The sequence below is a fragment of the Larimichthys crocea genome, chromosome X (genome assembly GCF_000972845.2).
Source record: "Larimichthys crocea isolate SSNF chromosome X, L_crocea_2.0, whole genome shotgun sequence".
Taxonomy (NCBI): domain Eukaryota; kingdom Metazoa; phylum Chordata; class Actinopteri; family Sciaenidae; genus Larimichthys; species Larimichthys crocea.
The window spans coordinates 21,255,417-21,269,344 of NC_040020.1; the positions used below are offsets into that span (position 1 = coordinate 21,255,417).

Below are 13,928 nucleotides of genomic sequence, written 5' to 3' on the forward strand. Positions count from 1 at the left end.
AGCATCAGACAGAGACACACTAGATCCCCACTGGGAGGGACCTGCTGTTAGCGTTAGCAGTTTAGCTACTCGTCACCTCCTACTCATTTCCTCTTGCTGTAAAGCTAAGGCATTAATCTGTCTCCGCTCATCCACATCTCAGTCAAACTCAGCCTCGCTTTCTCTCTCTTGCATAAATTCTTAAGCGAATACCTCATGTTTGAAGCAATATGGTCGAGCTGACATTGACAAACTACTTCTGAAAAGCAGTTCAGTGTTGGCCACCACGCTCTGCGGACTGGAAGTGAAAAACTGACTGCAGATTGACCCCATTCTAAATGAACACCACTCTAACCTGACGAAGGAGCGTGAGGGCTGGATGCTGTTGATGATGGGGTCTTGGTTGTAGGTGAACATCACAGGGGCGAGGCGCTCCACAGAATCCACCGTCAGCTTCACGGGTTGCTTGGAGGGAACAGCGTGTGGAGGTGTCTTGCATGTCAGCATGCTCGATGACAAGCTGATGGTGGCGGTTGAGGGGGAATGAGGAAACACACAGGATATATTGTTGTATTAATATGTACAGTAGTAGCCATTGTTCAAGCCCCTATTCATTCTATTCATTCCTATGAATTTCTCTTAAATTAGTCTGGCACATAACCCCTGATCATTCCCGCTTGAGTGAAAAACAAGAACTTCCAGTCAACAGACACATTTTTTTAATCCCAAGGGACATTTGAATTTGACAGTATGTCACAAAAACTATTCATTTATAGGATTACATACAATGCAACCATCCTTTGAGCCTTTCCTGTTATGTACTGGGTGAGGAAAAGAAAAGAAAAAGAAAGGATAAGAAGGCGACTGAACTGACCTCTGGATCTTACAGACTGCTTTCCCTATCATCACCTCTCGCTTGTTTCCAGTATCAAGGAAGGCTCCTCTGATGGTCAGCATGGTGTTGCCGGACTTCGGCCCAAATGTTGGGAAGATTTCGTGAATCACAGGGTCCTGGATGCATTAAGACCATCAATGTATACAATTTTTCAGATTTGTTTCTGTCATAAATCACTTGCAAACTACACAACTGAATCAAAACAAAGAAAGTGTTATTCTTACCACAAAGGTGAAGCCCTCCATCTTGGCCACCTTTTGGCCACTGATGACCTTCACTGTATGTCCTGATGGGGTGAAGTTTCCATTGAATACTGGGGAACAGTGCATCTCAGTCCACCTAAACACGCCCCCCCCAAACAGCACACAGACAAGGCATTATACCCAGCACTTATCCTAATTCAATGATGATCTACTGCCCCTGCAGTAATGCACAAAGGGTCCATCTTCATCTGGGATCGGGTGGGCAGTGTTTTTATTTTTTTCCCCCTCAATGTGTAATGAGGTTGTTTGTAGCGAAAGAGACTTTTGAATGGGACATGGCCCCAGTGGATTTGGGAAAGTGGAAAGTCTGGATGTAGCGATTTTCCCAGCAATTTTTCAGTTAGAGGAGTCATGTGTTGAATGCGGCGGGTTTCAGGAGAGGAGGGGGGGGGTTCTTAACATTCTTTCTTCAACACAATAACCCCTATTAAACCTGCTCTGCCCCTATAGGACGCCAGTGTACGGGTCCCTTTATCTCGTAAACACCCACCACTTAACACACACTCTGTCTCTCTCTGCCTCTCAAAGGTGGCTTTTCAGATACGCTGCAGGAACAGCGCTCACGCGCAGACAGAGTATGCCAGTATAACGTGCACATTGGCGTACAAAAGCTACGTGAACAACTTTCTACAAAACACACATTCAGTTGTGAAATGTATGTAGCGAGACATAGATGCTATATGCTCCCTGAACTGGAAAACGCATACCTGTTGATATTGTCTTGTCTCGGCAGTTTGCATGGAGCTCCCGCTACTTCCACTGATACCAGAGAAGCCTTGAAGCTCTCCGTCTTGTCGAAGCCGAAGTTGCGCCCGCACATTGTCACTAATGTGTTGCCTCGTATTGGTCCAGAGGTCGGAAAAATCTAATTCACACACAAGGAACATTTACATTTTAAACATCAGACATCAGTCCAAAATCATACCTGAAGCAAAGAAGCATCAGTGGTGACCTGCACCTGCTACTTTATTATTGTATTAACCTTTTACAGTATTTCAGTCGTCAATGTAAACCTTCTTTGCTTCCTGTTTCAAAGAGGATGTTGTTGCTCCCCCACCTGCCTTTCCCTAGTCTCGTTCCAGGTGTATTTGTTTTTTTACTGGCAGGTTAAACATTATGGATGTGAGTTACTCCTTTCACCATCTGCCATTGCAAGGATCTTTGTGAACCTGATTGATCTGAAGCTACAGTGCTCTCTGTATGTTTTAATGTAAATGAAGCAACCTCAAGTTAAATTCAAGCCTAAAATTGAAAACATTGTTCAATTTTGTGTTGTGTTTCTTCACATAAAGATGAATACTTTCCCTAGATCAGATTGACAGCTGCTATAATCAATATATTTAAGCTTTTTAGCTATTTAACTTTTGGGTGGAGGCTTTATCTCATTTAACACATTTAGTCATTTAAATGATTTACCTGTTAAATCAACAACACTCAAAGTAGGTAATACATCCTGAGCAAGTAATATATCCTGACAGATTTAAGAAAAGGCATTTAAGTGTTGTGTAAGAAATATCCATGCAACCTCTCTGCAGTGAGTTAAAGCTCTTTTCAAAGTCCTGCCTGTTAAAACAGCCCCAGAGGAAGACGTTTTACAGCTTCTTGTCCTATTAAACCATTTTGTTGCATTTAGAGCAGTGGAAGTAGCTTGGTATTGTGTTTTTTTTTATATGGAGAGAACCAAACAGCATGAGGTGTAGCATTAAAATCAGAAAGAATGAATACCACACTAAGCTCACAGTGTCGGAGCAGTGTTAAATAGGACAGTGCTGCTATGAAAGGTCTGCTGTTTCAGGAGGGACCTTGACCTTCACAAATGCCACACTGCAGAGACAAATACAGTGCAAACACACAGATCATGGGTTCAACAGACAGGTTGTGTGAGCCGTTATTGCAAGGAGAGGAGTGAGGGAGAGTTTGAACAAAGTTTGTACCCGGACCCATGATGCGATCACATGATAGCAAAACTGAACGTTACTCAAAATGACTTTTAGGTTATTTGCTCAGTGTTGAAACATCAGTGAACAATGACGAATTCCAAAAATAGTGAAAGTGGCTGGTGAAGAGTGAAGAGTGAGTGGAAGATACTTCTTATCTGATCACTGTGGTTACCTTAGTGATGACAGGTGTGCAGTAGTCCTGGGTCCAGTGGGAGAAGGAGGGACACTGGTTGGCTCTGGTGCAGCGTCCATCACACCAGCCGCATTCTGTCACCCGCGACGCCAACAAACAGGAAGTACAAGTGGTCAGCTGACCACAGCCAGGGCCAATCAGAGGGACCTTAGTAATCTAAGAAGAGGATAGACAACATGATGAATTGTTTCTTAATTTTTTTGCTTGACACATGAACAAATACATTACAAGAAGTAAGAAAAAAATCATGCAGTAATCCTCAGGGAACATGATTCCCTTTTAACTTTATCTGTTGGCTCTGCTCTGCTCTTTTTTATTTCCTTCCAGGGAAAGAGAGTTTGGGGAATCATCACACTAATGTAAGAAATTTGTAAAAATTCTGTTATGGCTCAGAACCCTTTTCACATTTTGCTCCAGAAATAATCAAAACTGAGCATTTTTGTCCTTTATCTTTGTTTTTCCAAGCCCACCTTGTTTCCAGTGGCCATTAGCAGGGCTCCCTCTGAGTGTTCTGTGTCCAGCAGCGCTACACTGGCAGACACAGGTCTCGGGTCCAGGTGGATGTTTACATGAGGAGAGGCAAATCGGGAGAACAGCACCTGAAAGATGGAGGACACATCACATTATTGCAGTTATCCTAAAGAGGGATTTATTGATGTAATGGTGCTATGTTGTCCTCACTCTGGCTAAGTTTCAAATGGCTGAGACTGACTGTAACTGAGAAGACTATTCAGTCATATAATAAAAAGGTAGCCAGCTAGAGATCCAACGGAAACATCAGGCAGACAGCTAGCAAAATACCATTTAAAATGCATGAATAGCAGGAATACTACTTTCTAAAACACTTTGCTTCCCAATGGACACAGTCAGAGTATAAATTATAGTAACCTGTATAATTTAAACATGATTTGATCTGATTTAGGAGTAAATGCACCTAAGTAACCCAACTTAATCTATTTGTTCATTATTCTATAGCCTAATGCAGTCAGTCCTTTGAGTTTCTCAATAAATACCCATGTAAAAGGGCCCCCTTTTTTAAAAAAGGAACCAGCACAGAGTCATCCCTGATACATACGTAACCACAGTTTTTCATTGGTGCTGTTACACACCATAAATTAGATAAAAAGGGAAACATTATATGGAGTCTAGGTATACAACAATAGACCCCGAAGACAAATGAAGCCTCGAGGATGAAAAGGTGGAAGGCATCAACAAGTTTTTTTTTTCTTTTTTGCCAGCGCACCTTCATTGGGCGTTGGTACAAGAAAATGATCCAGATTGTGTCATGTTTTCCTGGCTGATACCTTCACTGGAGTTTGGCTTAAAGCAGAGCTGTGCTGAAGTGATTCCAGTGTTTCCTCTAAGCGGTGTCTAGTCCAGGTTCATGGTCTAGAAAAATTCTTACAAGCTCTTTGTCATTCTAGACATTTTGGGCTGTCACAGCAGGAAAAGCACAGGAATAACTAATACCACTTTAAGTCAGTGTGCTTATATAATGCCAAGGCTCTTTGTACACTGAATTGGAATGCAGCCATTATTGATGTTAAGCTAAATCTGTGTTTGTCAAAATATATGCCCTGGCAATGGCAAAGGTTTTATTTATAGAGCACTTTCATTACGTAAGAAGTCAATGTGCTTTACATTAAAATACAAAATATGATAAAATAAGCATCAACAAGAGAACATGAAACAGGGTCTGGGATTGATTTTAAAGCAACTCTGATTTATTTAAGAGTTTAGGTTAAACTTTACAGCAGACTGAAAAACTAAACTTGAACTTGGACTTTAGTGTGTTTTTTTACTAACTTTCTATAATTTGAAGGTCAAAGTTACCAAGACATGTTTTAAAAAAAGTTATGTGTATGTAATTTATCCAATATTAGGCTTTTTTAAATGTATGTTACAATGGGTAAACAAAGCCAGAAACACCATTTTATACTTGACATTTTGTGAATTTCTATTTTCATCTTTCTGAGACCAAAAAATAAATGAATTTCATCTCTGCGTGTTCAGTAACAGATCCATGGCTTGTAGGTTTAACAAACACTGGATGCAGGAACTAATTTGCCTACATAAGCCACTTCAAACACATCCAGAGCTGTCTCCATATGTATTTAATATATGTAAAAATAGACATTGTGGTGCGGTGACAAGTTAGCTCACTCATCTCTTGACCAACAAAAGCTGGAGTACACAGCACATGTAAAGTCCTCGTGGTGTTGAGCTCATAAAGTTGGTGATTGTGATGTCTTTTGGCGGAGGCTAGCTGTTCTCTCTGCAGGCAGTCTTTGCACTAAGCTATGGTACGAAAACACATTATTCATTGAGCTAACTTAACCTAGAGACGTCAAATTTGATGTGGTTCTTCCTCTAACGCACATCAAAAAAGGATATCTGAATAAAAACCTTTCATTGCAACTACACCATTGATGGTTTATGTTATATTGGCTGCGATTAAAAACTTTTGACAGCCATAAAACTGTTTTGGCAAATAGTCAGGTTCAGCCTTTATAACCATGTACTCTGCCTGCAGTCACGTAATCTTGATGTCTTGATTTAACTGCATTTTATCTGAAAGACATCACTGTCTGTGTCCTAATGAGCACTAAATATCTTAGGTTAAGAGCTAACTTTTACGAGAGACTTACAAGCTAAACTTCCAACACAGTTGAGGGGTTTGAGAGAGAAACAACTTTGGGGCACAGGACAAAAAGATTCAGCCAGCAATGGAGACATGGTGTACTCTGACATGTCGAGAGGTGTTTTATACACACACACACACACACACACACACACACACACACACAGTACACATGCAACACACACACACACACACTGCACACATGCAACCCACACTCACTGTTTGTCTCTACAATCTCACACATGCAGCACAACACTTTCAATAACACACGTCATACGTCATAAACCCATATACTCAAACATAAACACCCATACCCATACCCATACACACACACACACACACACACACACAGACTGACGAACACACACTGTTTGCACTGTTCCCACTTGTTCTCTATCTATCACACACACACGCAGTCAACACACCTGGAACAGCATTTATCATTTGCGGTTACGCTGCAATTACAGGCCTGGGAGCAAACAGAACAGAACAGGGTCTCTAATGGGGTGTGTGGTTGCTCCAGTTACATGAAGCCCTCTAAATTATACCATTCCCCCTATCAAATACACACACACCCACATACGCAAATAGATACAATCCATGGAAACACACAATCTTTCTGCCTTGTCAAGATGGAGTTGCAATGTGACGCACAATCTTTCTGCCTTGTCAAGATGGAGTTGCAATGTGACGTATCCTCCAAAAACAAAGCAACATTTTTATTGCAAATGCGCGCGCGCACACACACACACACACACACACACACTCACGCGTGCGCGCACACACACACACACACACACACACACACACACCTAGCTGCCTGTAACACACTAAGGAGACACTGCAAGGATCTGGGGTATGGCATGTGAGTGTATTTTATTACTAAACAAAACACAGTGCAATGCACTTAAAATAGAGTCTCCAGTGAATACTTGAACTCTCTGCATTGTAAATCTGAAATGTGATTTTGTTGTTTGACACACCCCTCACCCTCGCCTCACCCTTACAAATGCCTTGTTTTCCAGCGTCATTCCTCCCACTGTTTGAGCCGCATGATCAACGTTAGCTTTGTAACAGCGAGTATAATGGGTGACTTTCCGCTGGGGACGAGGCCATACAACAGGCATCTCTCTGGAGGTAATAGCGGTGTAAATTACAGCTTATTGTATTAAGCAGGCGGGGGGAAGTTTGGCCTATAAACACGGCCACTGTGTTATTCCCACAGTGGCCTAAGTGAAGCTCAGGGAAACACTTCCTGAGCCAGAATGGAGTCCATTGGGGGGTACCAACGTTCTTTTTCTTTCACTGCCTCAACCTCATGTTCCCTCTGGTCTATTCCACTGGGAGCAACCAGGAAACTGAAATACATGAAAAGTTGACAAGTTCTTTCTATCGTTCTAACAATGAAATGTGCTGCCAAAAGAACAACGTCCATCCCTCTCACAGAGGCTTTCTGTAGCTAGGATTGAGGAAAGGGCAGGTGGCCGGAGGGTCATCAGTTCAAGTGTACGGCTCGTAAATCAGGGAACTGGGAAAGTGAATGGCACACCCAGATACCTTTAAGCAAGGTGCTTAATGCTTGTGTTTATTACAGCTGTGGTCAGGTAATTGCTATGTTTTGGGAACTAGCCGACATCTTTACATGGAAGTACAGCACAAGAACACACACAGTCTGACTGGCTGTAAACAAGTTTTGCCAGACTATCTCAACTACTTTAGTTGGAGGTAAAACCAATGAGCCCATTTGACTTGTGGGTACTAATCCTTCATTTCACAGGTAGACTGTGTGCCCACATCTTCAGCAAGCACTGGGGGTGCAGATTTGAGTCATAAGACTTGGACTTGATGTGTGGGTGAAAGTTTTCTGTTGCAATGAGTTGTTGAGTATTTTAACCCACTCTTTTTTTTGGAGAAATGTTTGAGCTTTTTTATGGCTTTATTGGACAGCGACAGCTGAAGAGAGACAGGAAAGGGGGGAGAGAAAGACTGGGTACGACATGCAGTGAAGGGCTTACTGTATCTTGGTGAGTACAATATGATTATTACTGTTAGAAATGATAATAAAGCTGTAGTTGGCTTGGGCAGTTTGAAAATATAAATGAGCATGAATGAGGAGGACGTCACTGAAAATGTTCTGTCTCTTTTCTTCATGTTTTCTTCTCTGGGCTCTCCACAACTTTTTCCAAGCAATTTATTTCTCTCTCTCTCTCTTCGCGCAGTAAATTTCTTCTTGGTATCTTGGAAAGCAGATTTTTTCAACACCTTTCCTGCTGTATTAAGTTGGTTATCGGCTGCTCATTCTATCAGATATCTTTCTCTCCCCTCCATTTCAGTCTCAATGATGGGAAGAAAGTACAGTGTCGGACAGCTGCTCTCCTCTTCAGACCTTCTAAAACCCTTCAGCTAAAACAATGAACTTCAGCCAATTGAGCCAACCACAAAAAAACAAAACCAAAAAAAATTGAAGGAGGGCCTGGGAGTGGAGGGGGTTTGGTGGTATAGAAAACACACAGCAACAGCTGCACGGGATGCTCAGCGAGTAGAAAATGCCGTGCGAGGGAACGTGTCAGCGAAGCCCGCCGTTCACCATTAACGTGCCGTTCGGCTTGTAAGCCCTCTCGCACCCCTCTACCACTGTCTCTGCCCCCTCTCCATCCCTCCCTCCCTCCCTTTCCGTGCAGCTGTCGACCCTTTTTTTCCACGTCTCTCTTGCCTATGTTTTTTTTTTTCCATGCGTGTCTTTTCATTCTTGTGTTTCAAAAACACGTGAGGTAATTCAGCGTTTACTTTATGTGCTCCATTCCACTCGTCGTGGTTTTTTGGTCCAGCACTGGACTGATGCACCAACACAACATCACTTGCTGCGCTTTACTCTGCAGCTGTTGCATGCATGCAGTTGTACTGATAGAGTGGATGGACCAAATAACTTTTAAAAACCAATGGGAGGGAAAGTGACTACAGTGAGTCACTGTCTAATATACAGCTACACAGGATAGTCATACTGAGTTAATTAGGTCGAATGCCAAAATGTTATGTTTTACCCTGATGATCAACACTAGTATGACTCAGAATAATGCAACTAATGGACCTCCAACAGGGCCAATCCACATTTAAACTACAGGTGCACTGGCACAAAGTTAGAAAATTATTTCACGTGCCAGGACTTAGTCTGGAAAGTCATACAAACGTATTCTGACTGAACACTGATTTGTGCTTTACTTGTAAAACTGGGCTACTTTTGGTTGAAAAAGATAATGTTTTTCAGATCTCTAATAATTGCTGTAGATTTTAACCTAATACAGAAAGCCAGATGACTGCTAAAAGGCAGGTATGCAAAACTTGAAACATCTCTTAAAGCATATATTAATGTCAGCGCTACAATTCAAAAACATTTTGCAATCAATGCCATTGTTTAAGGATGTACATCTTGATATAAAAACACATTACCTTTATAGGAGAAGGAAGAGAAATGGAAGAAAACAAGAGGACTAAAGGGTGTCAGCTTTCTATTATTGTGCCCATGTTACAAAGTAGCTTGAAATAGTCCACTGTCTTTGTCATGTTTCAATTTTGTATGTCCCTGTATTGTGTGTACCAATGTTTAGTGCTAACCAGTGTCACCAAGAGAAATATATCTTATGGTAGATGTAAGTCACATTGAAAAACAAAATATACAAAACATTAAATCTAAATATTGCTCCACATGATTCTAACTCAACTGATGATTGCTAACAAAAAACTCCCACGTCTGGTTTCCTGGCTATTCTCAAACAGGTATCATGCAAAAATTGACTCTCTAGTCACTGTCCTGCCTTGATTCAAGTTATCCCATGATTAAAATCCCCTTCAAGTCGCACTGACAGGTCATGTATGAGATGTTGAAAACAGCTCCCAAGCTAACAGGAGGGTGAAATCAACTGTTGGTTTGTACAATGATCGACAAAACATGGGCTGTGTTTGCTCAGATGTCAGGCTGAAACGTGGGCTTTTTTGGAGGCTCTGTGAGCAAAGGTCAAAGGTAAGCAAATTGTGCAAACAGAAAGGTTGGTTGTTTGGTCATAGTTCCCCACAACTTGCCTCTTGCAGAGGCACCTGCAGCTGACTGTGCGTTGTGTCTCCGGTAGAACGCTTTCACTCCTCACGTACAAACATCCTGCCACATTTACATGAACAATGAAGGAGGGAAACCGCACTGGCCACTGTAGCCTCAGGGTCTCTATCTATGCCTAACTGCTAGTATTTTCCATGCAAATTAGGTTATTGACAGTCTTTTAAAGATATTAAGGATAGAACAATGTGACTTCTTTACCTGTATGTGCCGTCCGTCTGCAGTGCCCAGGTATGCCACTGCACGGCCATGGACCGGCAACACAGTGATAGACGTAACCAAGGTGTTCGTCAACTCTTTGTGCCAGTACTCCAACCTTTGGACAAACTGGGTCACCTGCAGGTGGTACTTGCCCTCTTTACCTTCATGGATTCCCTCATGGGCATCGCAGTCGTCTGATGAGGTCTGCAAAGAAACCAAAAGGCTTGGTTAGAAAAAAATAAAATCTCTGCAGCGTGCTCCAAGAATAACAAACTATGCAGTGACAATAATAGTGGAAAGAATGTTTCTTATTGCGGTTGCAGGCATGATATCGATATGACATAAAGTGCAGCCAAAAAATGTCAGCAACACCAGTGTGGTCATGTTTAACATTGAAGAACATCCACTTCAAAGTAGTGAACGTGCATAAGAATAAAAAGGTGAAATGAGACTGCGAATACTAATATAAGCTAATGGACTGTTAGCCATACTTTCCTGGGAATCACCAGCATGACTGGATCACTTTATACAAACAGTTTACTCTCTATAAACTACTCATTATATAATATCATGTTATACTATCTTCTTTCATATCTGGCCCGATGGGAAAGGGTTAAGAGCCAAACCTCCTAAGCCCTCCTTAGCTACTCTTTCATCAGGCCGTGCTCGTAATGGAGGTCTCAGCGTGAGTACCTCCAGGGCAAGTGCGCGCTTTGTTGAATAGAAGTTTGGGGACGGCAGGATTTCATGGGAAACAGCGAGTAGACTTTCATGTTGTTTTTCATTCCATGAACTGCTTTTTCTCTCCCCAACTGGGCAACGCCACTTTCCCCCCTCTTTCTCCACCCTGCTCTTTCTCTTCTTCTGTCACCTCTCTTGAGTTTTGAACCAAAATCTGTCACTCCAGCTCCCCTCTATGGTCACTGGGTTGTACAAATTGTTGTGTCTGGAGCCTTTGGAGCATACAGTGAAAGCAAGGGCTGTAGCCAGAGCTGGATTCAGGGCCTTTTCTCTCTCTCGCAATACCCCCTCCTGCCCCGCTCTCTCTCTTTTTGTGTTTAGTCATGGCCTCCTGTCCCAGCCTCAGGTTTCATTAATTATTAATGACCCAGAGGGTGGCGGGCCTCTTGTGGCTCTTAAGGTCCTTGACCTGGGTGCCTGACCAGGCCTAAGCTTTCTGTTGTTTTCTCAGCTTCAGTGCATGATGACCCCTTCACTGGAGTCACAAGGAGGGGGGATGGTGCACAGGTAGAATGATTATGACGACCCATGGACGCCTTCATGAACCTCGCAGAGCCACTGATGCGTACAGTTTTGGCATGAAATTTCCTCACAGAGAAGTTTATGACATTTTGAACTTTCATTGTGGCCTAAAGAGTAAAAACTGAATTGGTTTTAATAACTTACAGACTCATGATCCCTTTCTGTCTCTACCTAAAGCACTGCTTGGGTCATAAGGCCATTATTTGTGGTTTGTGTGAAACAAGCAGCATCATTTGTTATGATGCTGTATTGTGTAGTGTAGATCTCAAAGGCAAGCTTTGAAGATCAGGAAAACAATGGTGGAGTAATAAATCAAGAAAGTTTTTTTCTTGGCAACATTACAGAGCTGAGACGAACAGGACTACACCGGGGAAAGCAGAGAAACCTGGCTGACTGACAAGCACGCAGAAACAAACCTTGGTTAAATTAAATGTCCTCAAGGTCAGTGGCTGCAGTAAGAGATACAATGGTTAAGTCAAACCCAGGGAAAATGTGGAGGAAATTGAAAGCTGGCAGAAAGGTTGGATGTTTTTATGCCAAATTCACAGCTGTGAGGTGGCCCTGCCAGCTGATCTGCACTGAATTATTAGCGTTAAAAGAAAAAAGAAAAAAAAAATGCAAACCGGATAAGAAGTGACAGTTTTTGATTGATATTGATTTGAAATTGGATGAAGAAATGGACACGTAGCAAGAGATAACAAAGTCTAAGAGCTGAGGCAAAAGAAAGCAAGCAGATGAGCATGATGGACAGGTTGCCTATGAGGTACGCACCTGTGTGTGCTTGTGTGTGTTAGTTCACCTTTACAATGTCTATCTTTGTTCAGAAATTCAGTTCATGATCCTTCATAACTTCTGACAAACTGGCTAGCATTAAACACATATAAAACATATGCCAAAACCTCTTCTCACTTCTCAAAACTACAGCAGACAGAGAGACGTCGTCGCTGCAGAGATTATGCCACGCGGCTCAAAAAACTGGCCCGGGGCTGATTATTTTCAGAGCAAACAAACAGGACTTTGGGGTGTTTGCTGAAGCGGTGCAAGACGATGGGAGGGAGGACTGGAAAGGTCTTGGAGGCATTCTTATGCCTCTGCAAAGGTATTCCTGAGGATCAAGGCAATGAAATTGGACAGTGGAAAGACTGTTTTGACAAGCTTCGTTTGAAGCGCCGTTGCTGTTATCCATGGCTGCTTCTTGGCATGGAGACAGAGAGTTTTAGAGGGCGTCACACTGACACCACAATGGAGGCAAATGGGTTCTTCGTGAAAGTAAAGTCTTACATAAAGTTCAATAAAGAACCTAAATATAGATTTTTAATTAAAAACAAAGTAATTACAGACAAGTTTAATCCAACTCCGACAATTACAGAATTCAAACAGCAGTTTATCGTGATGGACAGATTTTCAGATTAAGCTTTCAGGCTAATTAGACAAGAAATACAACAAAATGTTAAATACATATTTTCTTTACAACCCTGCAACACTGGCAGAGTATGAGTACAAGAGTTTCAAATGTTCAAGGTTGAAATGTTTAGGTGGTATGTATCATTCAAAAATCCAATTTGCAGGTTGAAGCAAAGAACCACCTTTTTACTGCTTTTGGTCTCTCCAAAAAAAAGAGGCCAACTTGCAGACCTTGAATTGCCATTGAAATAAAGATCTTTAATGAAATGTAATCCAATTTTGATGGATGGCAAGACATATTTTTACCTGTAACTCACCAAAACCACATGCACTGAGAAAACCTCAACTTTGGAAGGAAAAATGGGAAGTAAAATTCACAGCTCTCTGAAGTCTGTGTTAATGACACTTGCGGTTGCCTACAATGTGCTGTTGCCTGCCTGCGAGCGGGGTATTCTACTCTGCATGTTTCCAGGTCATGATAGCATTTGTACAATGTCATACTGTGAGGGTCAGACTGAACCAGTACATTATTTTTTATTCAAAGCCTGTCATAATCAATTTCACACCAGTATTTTGAGACCTTGTATCAGATGGGTGACAGTCTGCTTTCACCATCAGTAAAAATGTATTCAGTTTGACTCTGGTATTACAGTAATGGTGGCGTCTATAGAGCCAGCACTTACAGTACTTGTAGTTTATTAACCTTGGTGCTACAAACGCATTTTAGTATCGGAAATGTATTGAAATTTGACATCCAGCCCTAATGGAGGATTACTCATTGAGCATATGATCAATAACCCCATAACACTGATTCCATCGGAAGTTTAACTTGAGCTCATTTTGCACCTCTTTCTTCCATTCATCTTTTGGAAGATTTACAGTGTTGGCAAGTGCTCCTGATGTTCTACACCTTTCAGACCATTTTGTGACCGTGTCTTTCAGCCGTAGAACAGGCACCGTGGGGCAGATATGTGAAATATTGTACACCTTTTGCTCCGTACTTAACCAGAAGCTATTGTCCCCAAAACAACGGTGTGATGA

General features: G+C 41.9%; 1 protein-coding gene across 2 annotated transcripts in view; it reads right to left on the reverse strand.

Moving 5' to 3' along the window:
• The window catches only part of met (MET proto-oncogene, receptor tyrosine kinase), a 68,137-nt gene that overhangs the window by 33,528 nt on the left and 20,681 nt on the right, over positions 1-13,928 (reverse strand). For both annotated transcript variants that reach the window (XM_027283299.1, XM_019261501.2), the window contains exons 3-9: positions 10,221-10,424; positions 3,741-3,869; positions 3,250-3,426; positions 1,845-2,002; positions 1,099-1,213; positions 854-990; positions 335-499 (exon numbers count right to left, since the gene is read on the reverse strand). In XM_027283299.1, coding sequence (XP_027139100.1) covers positions 335-499; positions 854-990; positions 1,099-1,213; positions 1,845-2,002; positions 3,250-3,426; positions 3,741-3,869; positions 10,221-10,424 — 1,085 coding nt within the window. The remainder of the gene's footprint in view (positions 1-334; positions 500-853; positions 991-1,098; positions 1,214-1,844; positions 2,003-3,249; positions 3,427-3,740; positions 3,870-10,220; positions 10,425-13,928) is intronic.